General features: G+C 45.4%; 1 protein-coding gene across 4 annotated transcripts in view; it reads right to left on the reverse strand.

The window, feature by feature from the left end:
- Positions 1-296: 296 nt before the first annotated feature.
- Positions 297-20,835, reverse strand: part of LOC140471345 (beta-1,4 N-acetylgalactosaminyltransferase 1-like) — a 102,390-nt gene continuing 81,851 nt past the window's right edge. For all 4 annotated transcript variants that reach the window (XM_072567367.1, XM_072567368.1, XM_072567369.1 and 1 more), the window contains 2 exons: positions 16,375-16,612; positions 297-5,752 (listed from right to left, as the gene is read on the reverse strand). In XM_072567367.1, the coding sequence (XP_072423468.1) occupies positions 5,535-5,752; positions 16,375-16,612 (456 nt within the window). In that variant the 3' untranslated portion in view covers positions 297-5,534. The remainder of the gene's footprint in view (positions 5,753-16,374; positions 16,613-20,835) is intronic.

The raw sequence follows: 20,835 nt of genomic DNA on the forward strand, positions 1-20,835 counted from the left end.
GCCATCGAGGCTGGGTCATTAAATCGATACGGGGCTGTGATAGACAGATCTCTCAGCAGGAAGGGAATCAAGGGAAAAAGCAGCAAAGTGGAGTTGATGATGATCAGAACGGCCGTGACCTCAGTGAATGGCAGAGCAAACCCGATGGGCTGAATGGCCTCCTGCTGCTCCTGTGTCTTGCTGTATGTCTGGAGTCACATGTCAGTCAGACTAGGTAAGGATAGCAGATTCTCATCTTTACAGCACATTGTGAACCCTGATGTGTTTTTTCCCCAAACGACAATCAGCAATAGGGCTTGATTCTAGACTTTTATTGAATTCAAATTGCACCGTGTGTCGTGGTCCTGGGTTCCTAGCCCAGTGACAGTATCAATATGCCACTGCCTCTGTGTATTCCTTTCCCACCATTTTGAAAATATTCAGCTTTATCCGGAATGATCTTGAACTGTCACAGTTTTGCTTGCTCACTTACTAAACCATGCAACACAGAAAGAGACCCTTCGGCCCAATCAGTCCATGCCGATCATAATCCCAAACTGAACTAGTCCCACCTGCCTGCTGCTGGCCCATCTCCCTCCAAACCTTTCCTATTCATGTCCTGATCCAAATGTCTTTTAAACATTGTAACTGTACCCACATCCACCACATCCTCAGGAAGTTCATTCCACACACGAACCATTCTCTGTGTAATAAAAAAATGCCCCTCATGTCTATTTTAAATCTTTCTCCTCTCACCTTAAAAAAATATGCCCCTAGCCTTGCAATACCCCATCCTAGTGTAAAGACACCCGCCATTCACCCTATCCATGCCTCTCATGATTTTATAAACCTCTATAAGGTCATCCCTCAATCTCCTACGCTCCCATGGAAAAAGTCCCAGCCTGTACAGCCTCTCCTTCTAACTCAGTGCCTCCATTCCCGGCAACATCCTGGTCAATCTCTTCTGAACCCTCCCCAGTTTAATAATATCCTTCCTGTAACAGGGGGACCAGAACTGGACACAGTTCTCCAGAAGAGGCCTCACCAATGTCCTGTACAACCTCAACATGACGTTCCCACCTCCTACACTCAAAGGGCTGAGCAATGAAGGCAAGTCTGCTAAACACCTTCTGAACAACCATGTCTACACTGGAAGCAAACTTTCAAACAATGATGTTCCTGAACCCCTCGGTCTCTCTCTTCGACAACACTTTCCAAGGCTCTACTTTTAATTGTTTAAGTCTTGCCTTTGTCAGTTTAACCAAAATGCAATATCTCGCATTTGTCCGAATGAAATCCCATCTGCTACTCTTCAGCTCAGTTTGTGAATTGATCAAGATCCCAACGTAATCTTGGATAACCTTCCCCACTATCCACTGCACCACCAATTTTGGCGTCATCAGCAAACTTAGTCATGGTGCCTCATGGATTCTCATTTGACCTTGATCTATCAACATCCCTTTCTCTTGCTGCCAACCATGCAGATTTACCGTGTAAACTTTTTTTTAAAAAACGGACTTGTTGTGACACATCTCTGGGGCAGATGGGACTTGAGCCCAGGTCTCCCAAGCCAAGAGGTAGGGACACTATCAAGAGCCCACCTGATATATAGGGTAAGCTGTTGAGCAACAGGCCATTAAATCAACTGCAGGAAGGGTAGAAATGGCTGCTCTTTGATCAGAAGCAAAGCAAGTGGGTGGCACGGTGGCACAGTGGTTAGCACTGCTGCCTCACAGCGCCAGAGACCCGGGTTCAATTCCGCCTCAGGCGACTGACTGTGTGGAGTTTGCACATTCTCCCCGTGTCTATGTGGGTTTCCTCCGGGTGCTCCGGTTTCCTCCCACAGTCCAAAGATGTGCAGGTCAGGTGAATTGGCCATGCTAAATTGCCCATAGTGTTAGGTAAGGGGTAGATGTAGATGTAGGGGTATGGGTGGGTTATGCTTCGGCGGGGCGGTGTGGACTTGTTGGGCCGAAGGGCCTGTTTCCACACTGTAAGTAATCTAATCTAAGCTTTAATGGGCGCTTGCTAAGTTGGAGTCATCAAGGGAAGCAACCTCAGTGCTGGGGAACGGAAGGTGTTTCTGCTGTTAGTATCAAGCTGTCCGAGGGCACATGTAGTTTACAGACTTCTGTAATGGGCTCCTTATGACTCTACTGAATAGCATGTCACACTGTGACTTTTCCACTTCTAACACCAGACATCTTTGCACCCTTTCTGAATGCGATTGGTGAAACTGATGGGCTTCTTTTTCCTGCTCACAGCCATGAGAAACTAGGCTTTTCAAAGAAAACATGTTCATAACATGCAAGCATTTTACCAGCATTTATTGCCCCGTCCCTAGTTGCCCCCTTGAGAAGGTGGGGGTGAGCTGCCATCTTGAACCGCTGCAGTCCACGTGCTGTGGGTGGACCCACAATGCCCTGAGGGAGGGAATTCCAGGACTTTGACCCAGCGACACTGAAGGAACGGTGATATATTTCCAAGTCAGGATGGTGTATAACTCTTGTTGCCTCTGTCTTTCTAGGTGATCGAGGTCATAGGTCTGGAAGGTGTTGTTGAAGGAGCTTTAGTGAACTGCTGCATTCGTGTTGGTGGTACACACTGCTGTTACTGAGCGTCGATGGCGGTGGAGCGAGTGGGTGTTTGTGGACGTGGTGCCAATCAATCAGCTGCTTTGTCCTGGATGGTGTCGAGCTTCTTGAGTGTTGTTGGAGCTGCCCCCATCCAGGGGCAAGTGGGGAGTATTCCATCACCCTCCTGACTTGTGTCTTGGAGATGGTGGGATAGGCTTCGGGGAGTCAGGCGGTGACTGACCTGCTGTAGGATTCCCAGCCTCTGGCCAGCTCTTTGTAGCCTGTGGTTAGTCTAGTTCCGTTTCTGGTCATTGGTAAGGCGAAGAAGGATAACGATGGGGCAGTTCAGTGACGGTAAAGCCACTGAATAACAAAGCAGAGATTTGGCTTCGGCCTTGTTGGGGGTAGTTAACATTCACGCCTGCAAAGCCAGCAAATTCGAGACTCTGACTCGTCTTCAGAGAGGAATTCTTTCTGAATGGAATTCTGAAAAAGATTCATAATGGTCCCGAGACAGTCACTCTGTTTCTCTCTTCACAGATGCTGCCAGACCTGCTGAGTTTCTCCAGTGTTCTCTGCGTTTCTTCCAGATTTCCAGCGTCTGCAGGATTTCGCTTCCTGTCAGATTGTGAAATCAGATTTCAGTGCTGGTGAAGTCACTAGTGAGGAGTGGTTTTCTGGCCCTCTGACAGGAACAATAAGTGTATAAGAAATATTGGAAGCTTGTAACAAAAGGATAATCATGGATAATGGACCAATGGCCTGAACCAGAGACTCACTAGGCCAGATGGTGTGAGTCAGTACCTTTATAACCTCAAATATCTTGCCAATATCAGTGCATGATTGAGCATAAAGAGAAATGTCAGTATCACTGAAATTGGCCACCTTGAACTTGGCCAAAGGTATTAAACAAGATTTTATAAAAAGACATTACAGGAGTAAGGTGACACCTTACAAGCTAGTTCTGTAAGGCACATTTTCTCAAGCATGTACCTTGACCGTCCTAAGGGTTCCAGAACCACTGGTGAGGAACATTGGACATCTTAAGGCCTGCTTCAGCCTTGACAGCAGACTAGAGAGTATAAACAAAAGAACGACCGAGCATGGAAGATTTCTGCTCTTTGTACAAGAACAAACTGTAAACAATGTATGGCTATAAAGCTTGATAATTTTCGATACATATCAGAGAGACGTGGGACTGACATTGGACAGGTGTGGGCCACAGACATGGGACAGAGCCAGGACAGAGTATCAGACAGAATTCAGCTGAGCTCGTTTTAGATGAAGACTGTTTGAATTAAACACAAAGTTGACCTGCATCCTGGAGTCCTCCTGTGATTTGTGTTGTGAGAACAGCCGCAACACAGGAGCTTGCAAAACGCAGCTTTGATCCTTATTTGCAAACCCCACCATGGCCTAGACCCTCGTTAACATGGGCCATCTTGGCCAGCCCCACAATCCCCTCCTTTAATTCTGGCTTCTTCAGCAACCCAAGTTGAAATGGTCCCACCACTGGCAGCCATACCTTAGGCACAAAGCTCGAGAATTCCAAAGAAGCCCCATTCTCTCTCTCTCTCTCCCCACCTTCCAACCCATTTCCCTTGACGAGGACTCTCCCGCCACATCCTTCCACGGCTTGGTGCTGGAATCGTATTCCAATAGTGCTCCCGCGAGGCTCTTCGGAACGCCCACAGAGGTGCTGCATGAATGCAGGCCAGTGCTGTTTAACAGTCCCAACCTGGAAGCAAAATGGTGAACTCAGCAGAGCTTGCCGGCTCTGTAGCGAGCTCACATTTTGTGCCCACTATCTCCACCCTACCCCGTGTGGAGTAGCTGGGGGAAGGCATTAAATGTTGCAGAGGAGAAGCGAAAGGGAAAAGGAAAAGATTGCAACTCGCTTCTACAACTGGAGGCGAAGGGCGATCTTGATTATATATCGTGGCAAGGAACGATACTTAGTAAATTGACCAGCAGGAGGACGGTGTGTAAACTGGGGACATGACAAGCCTGCATCGCTGGGCCAGGTGGGGGACCATTTGTTCCCAAAGTCAAAAATGCCAGTTGTACCCTGGCCTCAATGAGTGGCAATTCCAGGCCTTCGATTCAAAGTGCAAAGGGGCCCCCTTGTACACCCCGCCAGCTGACTCATATTTTTTTCAAAGCGAGACATGCTCCCAAGACACCCCTCCGTTGTATCGTCCAACCGGTGCTCACCCAACACAGTCCTGTCTTGAGAGGAACTAATCTTGCAATGGCGGTGGTGGTGGTGGGAGGGGGGAGGGCAAAGAAAGTCATGCCTTTCAAAGGAAGCAGCCAAGCCTTGACCCAATCTGCCTCCGGGCCAGATTCATTGGAGGGAAGCAACAATTTGACTTTTCGACTCAACGCTTTAGTCAGTTATTACAGGATTTTGAACCCTGGATTACAGGAGCAACTGGCACGAATCAGCTACACACTAAGTCAGTTGAAACGGCAGCGAGATCATCAATCAACTGCAGCTGCACCAACATTATTCGAGTCGGTCGTCTGGTTAAATTTGGAAATAGGGAGGCAGATGTGTACTGCAGCTGTATCCAGGAACAGGTACCATCTTGTTTGAAGTGACAGAGTGATTGCAGAACATTACTGAGGCAATTCTCAGTCTTGAAACTCAGCGAGGTCCTTGAGAAGCAAACACTTTAACAATTCAGCCATTTAAGAGAGCATTCTCAGTTGCCTGTTCTGGAATTCCAATTGTCTTTCAGCAGCCATCATGGATAAATTATTTTGCATTCCAAACTCCCAGCTAATCTGAGAGTTCTCCACGAGGTGATGGAATGAGTAGCAGTTCCTACCGTGATGTAAAATTCAGGCCCTAATCCTACACATCCATGTGTTTTGTTCAATTTGTAATGAGGACCCAGCTCTCTCTGCTTTGAGCATGACATTAAAGATTAGTTTTGATGTTTTTTTTTCTCTTCCCCCTTGCCATCAGTCCATTTAGTCCTTGACCATACACTTAAACCTGTTTTTCAAGTAAAACAGCCTTTGTTTCAGCTGGACATTAGCCTCTGATGACTTGGGGTATCGGAATTCTTTGTAGGTTTTCTCGTTTTCATCAACGCTGCTCCAGGGCAGTTTGATCTTGGTGGCGTGGTCTACAGTGACATCGTCACAAGAGCCAACATGAAGAATGCCCAGTCCATCGATAAAAAACTCTGCCAAAAGAAAACACAAGGTGCAGCCATTACCTGCACTCAGTGAACACAATCGCTACAAGGAGTAACTCATATTGGAACAGAGGTAAGTCAAAATGGTGCCACACTGAATCATCAATACAGTCACACTGAATCGTCAATACAGTCGCACTGAATTGTCAATACAGTCGCACTGAATCGTCAATACAGCCACACTGAATCATCAATACAGTCACACTGAATCATCAATACAGCCACACTGAATTGTCAACACAGCCACACTAAATCGTCAACAGTGCCACACTGAATCATCAATACAGCCACACTGAATCGTCAATACAGCCACACTGAATCGTCAATACAGTCACACTGAATCATCAATACAGCCACACTGAATCATCAATACAGTCACACTGAATCATCAATACAGTCACACTGAATCGTCAATATAGTCACACTGAATCATCAATACAGTCGCACTGAATCGTCAATATAGTCACACTGAATCATCAATACAGTCACACTGAATCGTCAACAGTGCCACACTGAATCATCAATACAGCCACACTGAATCATCAATACAGCCACACTGAATCATCAATACAGTCACACTGAATCGTCAATATAGTCACACTGAATCATCAATACAGTCACACTGAATCGTCAATATAGTCACACTGAATCATCAATACAGTCGCACTGAATCGTCAATATAGTCACACTGAATCATCAATACAGTCACACTGAATCGTCAACAGTGCCACACTGAATCATCAATACAGCCACACTGAATCATCAATACAGCCACACTGAATCATCAATACAGTCACACTGAATCGTCAATATAGTCACACTGAATCATCAATACAGTCACACTGAATCGTCAATATAGTCACACTGAATCATCAATACAGTCACACTGAATCGTCAACAGTGCCACACTGAATCATCAATACAGCCACACTGAATCATCAATACAGTCACACTGAATCGTCAATATAGTCACACTGAATCATCAATACAGCCACACTGAATCATCAATACAGCCACACTGAATCGTCAACACAGTCACACTGAATCGTCAATATAGTCACACTGAATCATCAATACAGTCACACTGAATCGTCAATATAGTCACACTGAATCGTCAATATAGTCACACTGAATCATCAATACAGCCACACTGAATCGTCAATACAGCCACACTGAATCATCAATACAGTCACACTGAATCATCAATACAGTCGCACTGAATCGTCAATATAGTCACACTGATTCGTCAATACAGCCACACTGAATCATCAATACAGTCACACTGAATCATCAATACAGCCACACTGAATTGTCAATACAGTCACACTGAATCATCAATACAGCCACACTAAATCGTCAACAGTGCCACACTGAATCATCAATACAGCCACACTGAATCGTCAATACAGCCTCACTGAATCGTCAATACAGTCACACTGAATCATCAATACAGCCACACTGAATCATCAATACAGTCACACTGAATCGTCAATATAGTCACACTGAATCATCAATACAGTCACACTGAATCGTCAACAGTGCCACACTGAATCATCAATACAGCCACACTGAATCATCAATACAGTCACACTGAATCGTCAATATAGTCACACTGAATCATCAATACAGTCACACTGAATCGTCAATATAGTCACACTGAATCATCAATACAGCCACACTGAATCGTCAATACAGCCACACTGAATCATCAATACAGTCACACTGAATCATCAATACAGTCGCACTGAATCATCAATACAGTCGCACTGAATCGTCAATATAGTCACAATGATTCGTCAATACAGCCACACTGAATCATCAATACAGTCACACTGAATCATCAAAACAGCCACACTGAATTGTCAATACAGTCACACTGAATCATCAATACAGCCACACTAAATCGTCAACAGTGCCACACTGAATCATCAATACAGCCACACTGAATCGTCAATACAGCCTCACTGAATCGTCAATACAGTCACACTGAATCATCAATACAGCCACACTGAATCATCAATACAGTCACACTGAATCGTCAATATAGTCACACTGAATCATCAATACAGTCACACTGAATCATCAATACAGTCACACTGAATCGTCAACAGTGCCACACTGAATCATCAATACAGCCACACTGAATCATCAATACAGTCACACTGAATCGTCAATATAGTCACACTGAATCATCAATACAGCCACACTGAATCGTCAATACAGCCACACTGAATCATCAATACAGTCACACTGAATCATCAATACAGTCGCACTGAATCGTCAATATAGTCACACTGATTCGTCAATACAGCCACACTGAATCATCAATACAGTCACACTGAATCGTCAATATAGTCACACTGAATCATCAATACAGTCACACTGAATCGTCAACAGTGCCACACTGAATCATCAATACAGCCACACTGAATCATCAATACAGTCACACTGAATCGTCAATATAGTCACACTGAATCATCAATACAGTCACACTGAATCGTCAATATAGTCACACTGAATCATCAATACAGCCACACTGAATCGTCAATACAGCCACACTGAATCATCAATACAGTCACACTGAATCATCAATACAGTCGCACTGAATCATCAATACAGTCGCACTGAATCGTCAATATAGTCACAATGATTCGTCAATACAGCCACACTGAATCATCAATACAGTCACACTGAATCATCAAAACAGCCACACTGAATTGTCAATACAGTCACACTGAATCATCAATACAGCCACACTAAATCGTCAACAGTGCCACACTGAATCATCAATACAGCCACACTGAATCGTCAATACAGCCTCACTGAATCGTCAATACAGTCACACTGAATCATCAATACAGCCACACTGAATCATCAATACAGTCACACTGAATCGTCAATATAGTCACACTGAATCATCAATACAGTCACACTGAATCATCAATACAGTCACACTGAATCGTCAACAGTGCCACACTGAATCATCAATACAGCCACACTGAATCATCAATACAGTCACACTGAATCGTCAATATAGTCACACTGAATCATCAATACAGCCACACTGAATCGTCAATACAGCCACACTGAATCATCAATACAGTCACACTGAATCATCAATACAGTCGCACTGAATCGTCAATATAGTCACACTGATTCGTCAATACAGCCACACTGAATCATCAATACAGTCACACTGAATCATCAATACAGCCACACTGAATTGTCAATACAGTCACACTGAATCATCAATACAGCCACACTAAATCGTCAACAGTGCCACACTGAATCGTCAATACAGCCTCACTGAATCGTCAATACAGTCACACTGAATCATCAATACAGCCACACTGAATCATCAATACAGTCACACTGAATCGTCAATATAGTCACACTGAATCATCAATACAGTCACACTGAATCGTCAACAGTGCCACACTGAATCATCAATACAGCCACACTGAATCATCAATACAGTCACACTGAATCGTCAATATAGTCACACTGAATCATCAATACAGTCACACTGAATCGTCAATATAGTCACACTGAATCATCAATACAGCCACACTGAATCGTCAATACAGCCACACTGAATCATCAATACAGTCACACTGAATCATCAATACAGTCGCACTGAATCGTCAATATAGTCACAATGATTCGTCAATACAGCCACACTGAATCATCAATACAGCCACACTAAATCGTCAACAGTGCCACACTGAATCATCAATACAGCCACACTGAATCGTCAATACAGCCTCACTGAATCGTCAATACAGTCACACTGAATCATCAATACAGCCACACTGAATCATCAATACAGTCACACTGAATCGTCAATATAGTCACACTGAATCATCAATACAGTCACACTGAATCATCAATACAGTCACACTGAATCGTCAACAGTGCCACACTGAATCATCAATACAGCCACACTGAATCATCAATACAGTCACACTGAATCGTCAATATAGTCACACTGAATCATCAATACAGCCACACTGAATCATCAATACAGTCACACTGAATCGTCAATATAGTCACACTGAATCGTCAATACAGCCACACTGAATCATCAATACAGCCACACTGAATCATCAATACAGCCACACTGAATCGTCAATACAGCCACACTGAATCGTCAATACAGCCACACTGAATCATCAATACAGTCACACTGAATCGTCAATACAGCCACACTGAATCGTCAATACAGTCACACTGAATCATCAATACAGTCACACTGAATCATCAATACAGTCACACTGAATCGTCAATACAGCCACACTGAATCATCAATACAGCCACACTGATTCGTCAACAGTGCCACACTGAATCATCAATACAGCCACACTGAATCATCAATACAGTCACACTGAATCGTCAATATAGTCACACTGAATCATCAATACAGCCACACTGAATCGTCAATACAGCCACACTGAATCATCAATACAGCCACACTGAATCATCAATACAGCCACACTGAATCATCAATACAGTCACACTGAATCATCAATACAGTCACACTGAATCGTCAATATAGTCACACTGAATCATCAATACAGTCACACTGAATCGTCAACAGTGCCACACTGAATCATCAATACAGCCACACTGAATCATCAATACAGTCACACTGAATCGTCAATATAGTCACACTGAATCATCAATACAGTCACACTGAATCGTCAACAGTGCCACACTGAATCATCAATACAGCCACACTGAATCATCAATACAGTCACACTGAATCGTCAATATAGTCACACTGAATCATCAATACAGCCACACTGAATCGTCAATACAGTCACACTGAATCATCAATACAGCCACACTGAATCATCAATACAGCCACACTGAATTGTCAATACAGCCACACTAAATCGTCAATACAGCCACACTGAATCATCAATACAGCCACACTGAATCATCAATACAGTCACACTGAATCGTCAATATAGTCACACTGAATCGTCAATACAGTCACACTGAATCGTCAATACAGTCACACTGAATCATCAATACAGCCACACTGAATCATCAATACAGTCACACTGAATCATCAATACAGTCACACTGAATCGTCAATATAGTCACACTGAATCATCAATACAGTCACACTGAATCGTCAACAGTGCCACACTGAATCATCAATACAGCCACACTGAATCATCAATACAGTCACACTGAATCGTCAATATAGTCACACTGAATCATCAATACAGCCACACTGAATCGTCAATACAGCCACACTGAATCGTCAATACAGCCACACTGAATCGTCAATACAGTCGCACTGAATCGTCAATACAGTCGCACTGAATCGTCAATATAGTCACACTGATTCGTCAATACAGCCACACTGAATCATCAATACAGTCACACTGAATCATCAATACAGTCACACTGAATCATCAATACAGCCACACTGAATCGTCAATACAGTCACACTGAATCATCAATACAGCCACACTAAATCATCAACAGTGCCACACTGAATCATCAATACAGCCACACTGAATCATCAATACAGTCACACTGAATCGTCAATATAGTCACACTGAATCGTCAATACAGTCACACTGAATCGTCAATACAGTCACACTGAATCGTCAATACAGCCACACTGAATCATCAATAGTCACACTGAATCATCAATACAGTCACACTGAATCATCAATACAGTCACACTGAATCGTCAACAGTGCCACACTGAATCATCAATACAGCCACACTGAATCATCAATACAGTCACACTGAATCGTCAATATAGTCACACTGAATCATCAATACAGCCACACTGAATCGTCAATACAGCCACACTGAATCGTCAATACAGCCACACTGAATCGTCAATACAGTCGCACTGAATCGTCAATACAGTCGCAATGAATCGTCAATATAGTCACACTGATTCGTCAATACAGCCACACTGAATCATCAATACAGTCACACTGAATCATCAATACAGCCACACTGAATCGTCAATACAGTCACACTGAATCATCAATACAGCCACACTAAATCGTCAACAGTGCCACACTGAATCATCAATACAGCCACACTGAATCGTCAATATAGTCACACTGATTCGTCAATACAGCCACACTGAATCGTCAATACAGTCACACTGAATCATCAATACAGCCACACTGAATCATCAATACAGTCACACTGAATCGTCAATATAGTCACACTGAATCGTCAATACAGTCACACTGAATCGTCAACAGTGCCACACTGAATCATCAATACAGCCACACTGAATCATCAACACAGTCACACTGAATCGTCAATATAGTCACACTGAATCATCAATACAGTCACACTGAATCGTCAACAGTGCCACACTGAATCATCAATACAGCCACACTGAATCATCAATACAGTCACACTGAATCGTCAATATAGTCACACTGAATCATCAATACAGCCACACTGAATCGTCAATACAGCCACACTGAATCATCAATACAGTCACACTGAATCGTCAATATAGTCACACTGAATCGTCAATACAGCCACACTGAATCATCAATACAGCCACACTGAATCATCAATACAGCCACACTGAATCGTCAATACAGCCACAATGAATCGTCAATACAGCCACAATGAATCGTCAATACAGCCACAATGAATCGTCAATACAGCCACACTGAATCGTCAATACAGTCACACTGAATCGTCAATACAGCCACACTGAATCGTCAATACAGCCACACTGAATCGTCAATACAGTCACACTGAATCGTCAATACAGTCACACTGAATCGTCAATACAGCCACACTGAATCATCAATACAGCCACACTGATTCGTCAACAGTGCCACACTGAATCATCAATACAGTCACACTGAATCGTCAATATAGTCACACTGAATCGTCAATACAGCCACACTGAATCATCAATACAGCCACACTGAATCATCAATACAGCCACACTGAATCATCAATACAGTCACACTGAATCGTCAATACAGCCACACTGAATCATCAATACAGCCACACTGAATCGTCAATACAGCCACACTGAATCGTCAATACAGCCACACTGAATCGTCAATACAGTCACACTGAATCGTCAATACAGTCACACTGAATCATCAATACAGTCACACTGAATCGTCAATACAGCCACACTGAATCATCAATACAGCCACACTGATTCGTCAACAGTGCCACACTGAATCATCAATACAGTCACACTGAATCGTCAATACAGCCACACTGAATCGTCAATACAGCCACACTGAATCGTCAGTACAGCCACACTGAATCGTCAGTACAGCCACACTGAATCGTCAGTACAGCCACACTGAATCGTCAATACAGCCACACTGAATCGTCAATACAGTCACACTGAATTGTCAATACAGCCACACTGAATCATCAATACAGTCACACTGAATCGTCAATACAGCCACACTGAATCGTCAATACAGCCACACTGAATCGTCAATACAGCCACACTGAATCGTCAGTACAGCCACACTGAATCGTCAATACAGCCACACTGAATCGTCAATACAGCCACACTGAATCGTCAATACAGCCACACTGAATCGTCAATACAGCCACACTGAATCGTCAATACAGTCACACTGAATCATCAATACAGCCACACTGAATTGGCGATAACAGGCCTTTCATACCACTTTGGCTGATGAGTGAGCAGACGTCAGCGTACCATATTTATGTAGACTGTCCTCAAGATTGTTAACCCGGCCAGTTTTCTGAGTGCATGGCAGTTAAAACCTTGGTCTAGTTTATGGTCACCCAAGTCATTTTTGACTGGCTTGATTTCTTGCAATTGGGGATCTCGAATTGGCTCTCTCCCTTTCAGTGAGGTTCACGGGAAGGCTATCCCTGTGAATGGAGTGGGCAGGTTGGGATGTGAAGGGAATCAGCCATGTTATCCAATCCTGATTATAACCTTGTGATTATAACCTGCTGGAAGGCGAGTGTGTCTTTTTTATTCATTCATGGGATGAGGGTCTCGCTGGCACGATCCAGCAGACATTGCCCAGCGAGAGGTAAAGAGGCAACCCATTGCTGTGGGTCTGGAGTCACCAGGTAAGGATGGCAGTTTCCTTCCCTCAAGGGCGTGAGTGAACCAGATGGGGTTTTTCCAACAATGGATCCACGCCATCATTAGTCTCATCATTCCAGATTTATTATTGAATTCAAACTCCACGATCTGTCGTGACGAGATTTGAACCAGGATTCCCACAACATCACTTGGCTCTCTGGATTACAAGTCCAGCGATAATCCCATGAGGCTATCACCTCCACTATCTCACGGGGCACTTGTGAACTGCAGCTGACCGGTGCTCACAATGCCCCCACAAATAGAACTGGGATTAGGTGCTTTAAATGTTAATTCAAAGGTAAATGGCAACCAGGTCACAGGGGACAACTGGCTTGTTGCCTTCTTTGAAGAGTGCTGTTGGGACCTTTCACAGGCAGCCATTTCCTCTGGCAGCCTTGACTGCTTCCTCTGTCTCAGAGGTGTGTCATAATGTGCCCAGACAGATTGATTAAAATAAACTGTAGGACAGGTAACTAAAAAAAAACTGGGTGAAGACAGAGGTATTAAGGAGGGTCTCAAAAGGAGGCAGAGGTTTAGGCAGCGAATCCCAGAGACTGGGACCTTGGCAGGGAAGGCACAGCCATCAATGGTAGCTGTGCCAGAATTCGAGTGACGCCAGGATTTCGGAAAATGACAGGCCTGGAGTGGTCATGGAGTAACAAGGATGGGAATTTGCAAACTGCTCAGTTGGGAAGGACAGTTCCAGCAAGGCCAGCCACGACGGGTTGGTGACTGACGTTACACTCGCCATGACTCCACATCGTGATTGTAAATTGAGACTTCGTCACATAAAGTCACACAATACAGCACAGAAACACACCCTTCAGTCCAACCCGTCCATGCTGACCAGATCTCCTAAATTCATCTAGTCCCACCTGCCAGCACCCGACCCATATCCCTCCAAACCCTTCCTATTCATATACCCATCCAGATGCCTCTTAAATGTTGCAATTGTACCAGCCTCCACCACACCCTCTGGCAGCTCATTCCATACACGTACCACTGTGTGAAAAAGTTGCCCCTTAGGTCTCTTTTATATCTTTCCCCTCTCACCCTAAACCTATGCCCTCTAGTTCTGGACCCCCCAACCCCAGGGAAAAGACTTTGTCTATTTATCCTATCCATGCCCCTCATGATTTTATAAACCTCTACAAGGTCACCCCTCAGCCTCCCACACTCCAAGGAAAACAACCCCAGCTAATTAGCCTCTACCTATACCTCGAACCCTCCAACATGCTTGTGAATCTTTTCTGAACCCTTCACAACATAGTAAGGAGACCAGAAATGAGCGCAGTATTCCCAAAGTGGTCATCCATTAATGCCTGCCTCACAGGGCCCTGTCCTCGTTGGCCAGTCTGACATTGAACAGAACCCTGGTGGCCTGATTGGACGGTGATTAGTTGACCAAATTTTTTTTTAAAAAGCCCTTTCTTTATCAATCTCCAATTTCCTTTCAAAACAAGACAATAACGGCATAACGAGGGGACGCATCAGACAGCCAGCTCTCCGAAAACCGGATGATTTTGTTTTGTTCTCTCCAGGATTCTTCCTCGCAATCCTGGAGACCCTGGAAGTTTAATTCGGATAAATGCAAGGTGCTGCATTTTGGGAAAGCAAATCTTAGCAGGACTCATACACTGAATGGTAAGGTCCTAGGGAGTGTTGCTGAACAAAGAGACATTGGAGTGCAGGTTCATAGCTCCTTGAAAGTGGAGTCTCAGGTAGATAGGATAGTGAAGAAGGCATTTGGTATGCTTTCCTTTATTGGTCAGAGTATTGAGTACAGGAGTTGGGAGGTCACGTTGCGGCTGTACAGGTCATTGGTTAGGCCACTGTTGGAATATTGCATGCAATTCTGGTCTCCTTCCTATCGGAAAGATGTTGTGAAACTTGAAAGGGCTCAGGAAAGATTTACAAGGATGTTGGCAGGGTTGGAGGGTTTGAGATAAAGGGAGAGGTTGAACAGGCTGGGGCTGTTTTCCCTGGAGCGTCGGAGGCTGAGGGGTGACATTATAAAATCATGAGGGGCATGGTTGGATAAATAGACAAGGTATTTTCCCTGGGGTGGGGGAGTGCAGAACTAGAGAACGCAGGTTTAGGGTGAGAAGGGAAAGATATAAAAGAGACCTAAGGGGCAACTTTTTCACACAGAGGGTGGTACGTGTATGGAATGAGCTGCCAGAGCAAGTGGTGGAGGCTGGTACAATTACAGCATTTAAAAGGCATCTGGATGGCCAATCCACCCTAACCTGCACATCTTTGGACTGTGGGAGGAAATCCACACAGACACAGGGAGAATATGCAAACTCCACACAGCCAAGGTTGGAATCGAACCCGGGTCCCTGGCGCTGTGAGGCAGCAGTGCTAACCACTGAGCCAAATAGGAGTAGATTGAGTTGGGATATCTGGTCGGCATGGATGAGTTGGACTGAAGGGTCTGTTTCTGTGCTGGACATCTCTCTGGGTGGGCAGTGGCAGGTCTGTGCCAAGTTGGACACTCGCTTACCTGAATGGGCGACCCGTGTCAGCCGGGGGTCAAAGCCCACCCGTTGCACCTTGTCCGTACGGGCCAGGAAGAAATTGACAACGCCGTCGGTCACCACGCAGTTTGGAAAGCCCTGCAGGACGTGGTAGTGGCCCATGCGGGTGTGCAAGCAGTCGCCCTCCTCTCCTCCTTGCTCCACGCTGATCTGGTGACGGAAAGTGGTGGAAAACCCCGTTTTCTCTCGCACCGCTCCTCCAACCTACAGCAGAACACAAGAGCAGGACGCTAGAAGTCTTGGGGGGGGTGGGTGGTGGCTCTATCGAGCCCGGGGAGGGGGAGCTATAAATGGAATGGCCCTCGGCCTACTCGCATTAATGAACAACAGGTCGTGACGACTGAAAGCTCACGTTATCGCGATAGGTGCGCCCGGAAGTGTGAATTCAAGTGCTGTAGAGGATGTCAAGTGGATGCCAGAACATGCAGGAATGAAAGAGACCCCTAATCCCAAATGTGCAAAACCACGGGGCCATCACAGACCAGTGGCTCCTCAGTTGGATGATTTTTGTTTGGACCCGCCTGCGTTTACACAATCCACGACTAATCCACTCGAACCTGCATATTCCTGGACAGTAAGGTCACTGTGCACAGGGTGGCACGGTGGCTCAGTGGTTAGCACTGCTGCCTCACAGTGCCAGGGACCCGGGTTCAATTCCAACCTTGGCTGTGTGGAGTTTGCATATTTTCCCTGTGTCTGTGTGGATTTCCTCCCACAGTCCAAAGATGTGCAGGTTAGGGTGGATTGGCCATGCTAAATTGTCCCATAGTGCCCAGGGATGTGCAGGATAGGGTGGATTGGCCATGCTAAATTGTCCCATAGTGCCCAGGGTTGTGCAGGTAAGGGTGGATGGGCCATGCTAAATTGTCCCATAGTGCCCAGGGATGTGCAGGTTAGGGTGGATTGGCCATGCTAAATTGTCCCATAGTGCCCAGGGTTGTGCAGGTAAGGGTGGATGGGCCATGCTAAATTGTCCCATAGTGCCCAGGGATGTGCAGGTTAGGGTGGATTGGCCATGCTAAATTGTCCCATAGTGCCCAGGGATGTGCAGGTTAGGGTGGATGGGCCATGCTAAATTGTCCCATAGTGCCCAGGGATGTGCAGGTTAGGGTGGATTGGCCATACTAAATTGTCCCATAGTGCCCAGGGATGTGCAGGTTAGGGTGGATGGGCCATGCTAAATTGTCCCATAGTGCCCAGGGATGTGCGGGTTAGGGTGGATTGGCCATGCTAAATTGTCCCATAGTGCCCAGGGATGTGCAGTTTAGGGTGGATTGGCCATGCTAAATTGTCCCATAGTGCCCAGGGATGTGCGGGTTAGGGTGGATTGGCCGTGCTAAATTGTCCCATAGTGCCCAGGGATGTGCGGGTTAGGGTGGATTGGCCATGCTAAATTGTCCCATAGTGCCCAGGGATATGCAGGTTCGAGTGGATTAGCCGTGGGAAATGCAGGGTCACAGGGATAGGGTGCTCTTTGGCGGTTGGTGTGGACTCAATGGGCCGAAGATGTGCAGGTTCGAGTGGATTGATCACGCTAAATTGTCCCATAATATCACAAGGATGTGTAGGCTAGGTGGGTTAGCCATGGGAAATCAGGGTTACAAGGTGGGGTGGGCGGGCGGTCTGGATGGGATGCTCTTCAGAGGGTCAGTGTGGACTTGATGGACCGAATTGCCTGCTTCCACACTCTGAGGATTATAGAAGACCTCGAGGCAGAAGTAGGTCTTACAGCCCATCAAGTCTGTTCTGCCATTTCATGACATCATGGCTGCTCTGTTCATCCCCAACTCCACTCTCCTGCCTTTTCCCCATCACCCTTCCATTCCCCTTCCTGATTAAACATCCCTCTGTCTCAGCCTTGAATATACTCACTGACCCAGCCCCTACAGCCCTCGGTGGGAAAGAATTCCACAGACTCACTCCCCTCTTTGTCTGCCTTTTCTGTGTGCTCCCTTATTCTGAGATGATACTCTCTGCTCATATACTCTCCCATAAGGGAAATTATCTTTCTGGATCTACTCTGTCAAGTAGAGAATTCCACATTTTAATAAGGTCACCTCTCATTTTTCTAAACACCAATGAGTATAGGCCCAACCGAGGCAACCTCTCTTCATAAGACAGACCCTCCAAACCAAGAATCGGCCAAGTGACCCTTCTCTGGACTGCCTCCAGTGTAATCTTTCAGACCCGGTGCTACGAGCTAGTGAGGGCAGGAATAGGAGGATAGAGCAGATGAATGCATGGCTGAGGAGCTGGTGTATGGGAGAAGGATTCACATTTTTGGATCATTGGAACCTCTTCCAGGGTAGAAGTGACCTCTACAAGAAGGATGGATTGCACCTAAATTGGAAGGGGACTAGCAGGGAGATTTGCTAGAGCTGCTCGGGAGGATTTAAACTAGTAAGGTGGGGAAGGGTGGGACCCAGGGAGATAGTAAGGAAAGAGATCGATCTGAGACTGGCACAGTTGAGAACAGAAGTGAGTCAAGCAGGTAGGGACAAGGTAGGACTAATAAATTAAACTGCATTTATTTCAATGCAAGGGGCCTAACAGGGAAGGCAGATGAACTCAGGGCATGGTTAGGAACTTGGGACTGGGATATCATAGCAATTACAGGGATGGGCAGGACTGGCAGCTTAATGTTCCAGGATACAAATGCGACAGGAAGGATAGAAAGGGAGGCAAGAGAGAGGGGGGAGTGGCATTTTTGATAAGGGATAGCATTACAGCTGTGCTGAGGGAGGATATTCCTGGAAATACATCCAGGGACGTTATTTGGGTGGGACTGAGAAATAAGAAAGGGATGATCACCTTATTGGGATTGTATTATAGACCCCCTAATAGTCAGAGGGAAATTGAGAAACAAACTTGTAAGGAGATCCCAGCTATCTGTAAGAATAATAGGGTGGTTATGGTAGGGGATTTTAACTTCCCAAACATAGGCTGGGACTGCCATAGTGTTAAGGGTTGAGATGGAGAGGAATTTGTTAAGTGTGTACAAGACAATTTTCTTATTCAGTATGTGGATGTACCTACTAGAGAAGGTGCAAAACTTGACTTACTCTTGGGAAATAAGGCAGGGCAGGTGACTGAGGTGTCAGTGGGGGAGCACTTTGGGACCAGCGATCATAATTCTATTAGATTTAAAATAGTGATGGAAAAGGATAGACCAGATCTAAAAGTCGAAGTTCTAAATTGGAGAAAGGCCAACTTTGATGGTATTAGGCAAGAACTTTTGAAAGCTGATTGGGAGCAGATGTTTGCAGGTAAACGGACGGCTGGAAAATGGGAAGCCTTCAGAAACGAGATAACAAGAATCCAGAGAAAGTATATTCCTGTCAGGGTGAAAGGGAAGGCTGGTAGGTATAGGGAATACTGGATGATAAAAGAAATTGAGGGTTTGGTTAAGAAAAAGAAGGAAGCATATGTAAGGTATAGACAGGATCGATCGAGTGAATCCTTAGAAGAGTATAAAGGCAGTAGGAGTATAATTAAGAGGGAAATCAGGAGGGCACAAAGGGGACATGAGATGGTTTTGGCAAATAGAGTTAAGGAGAATCCAAAGGGTTTTTACAAATATATTAAGGACAAAAGGGTAACGAGGGAGAGAATAGGGCCCCTCAAAGATCAGCAAGGCGGTCTTTGTGTGGAGCTGCAGAAAATGGGGGAGATACTAAATGAATATTTTGCATCAGTATTTACTGTGGAAAAGGATATGGAAGATATAGACTGTAGGGAAATAGATGGTGAGATCTTGAAAAATGTCCAGATTACAGAGGAGGAAGTGCTGGATGTCTTGAAACGGTTAAAGGTGGATAAATCCCCAGGACGTGATCAGGGCGGCACGGTGGCACAGTGGTTAGCACTGCTGCCTCACAGCGCCAGAGATCTGGGTTCAATTCCCGCCTCAGGCGACTCTCTGTGTGGAGTTTGCACGTTCTCCCTGTGTCTGTGTGGGTTTCCTCCGGGTGCTCCGGTTTCCTCCCACACTCCAAAGATGTGCAGGTCAGGTGAATTGGCCATGCTAAATTGCCCGTAGTGTTAGGTAAGGATGATGTAGGGGTATGGGTGGGTTGCGCTTCGGCGGGTGCAGTGTGGACTTGTTGGGCCGAAGGGCCTGTTTCCACACTGTAAGTAATCTAAGGTGTACCCTAGAACTCTGTGGGAAGCTAGAGAAGTGATTGCTGGGCCTCTTGCTGAGATATTTGTATCATCGATAGTCACAGGTGAGGTGCCTGAAGACTGGAGGTTGGCTAACGTGGTGCCATTGTTTAAGGAGGGCGGTAAGGACAAGCCAGGGAACTATAGACCGGTGAGCCTGACCTCGGCGGTGGGCAAGTTGTTGGAGGGAATCCTGAGGGACAGGATGTACATGTATTTGGAAAGGCAAGGACTGATTAGGGATAGTCAACATGGCTTTGTGCGTG

The sequence above is a fragment of the Chiloscyllium punctatum genome, chromosome X (assembly GCF_047496795.1).
Source record: "Chiloscyllium punctatum isolate Juve2018m chromosome X, sChiPun1.3, whole genome shotgun sequence".
In the NCBI taxonomy this organism is placed as follows: Eukaryota; Metazoa; Chordata; class Chondrichthyes; order Orectolobiformes; family Hemiscylliidae; genus Chiloscyllium; species Chiloscyllium punctatum.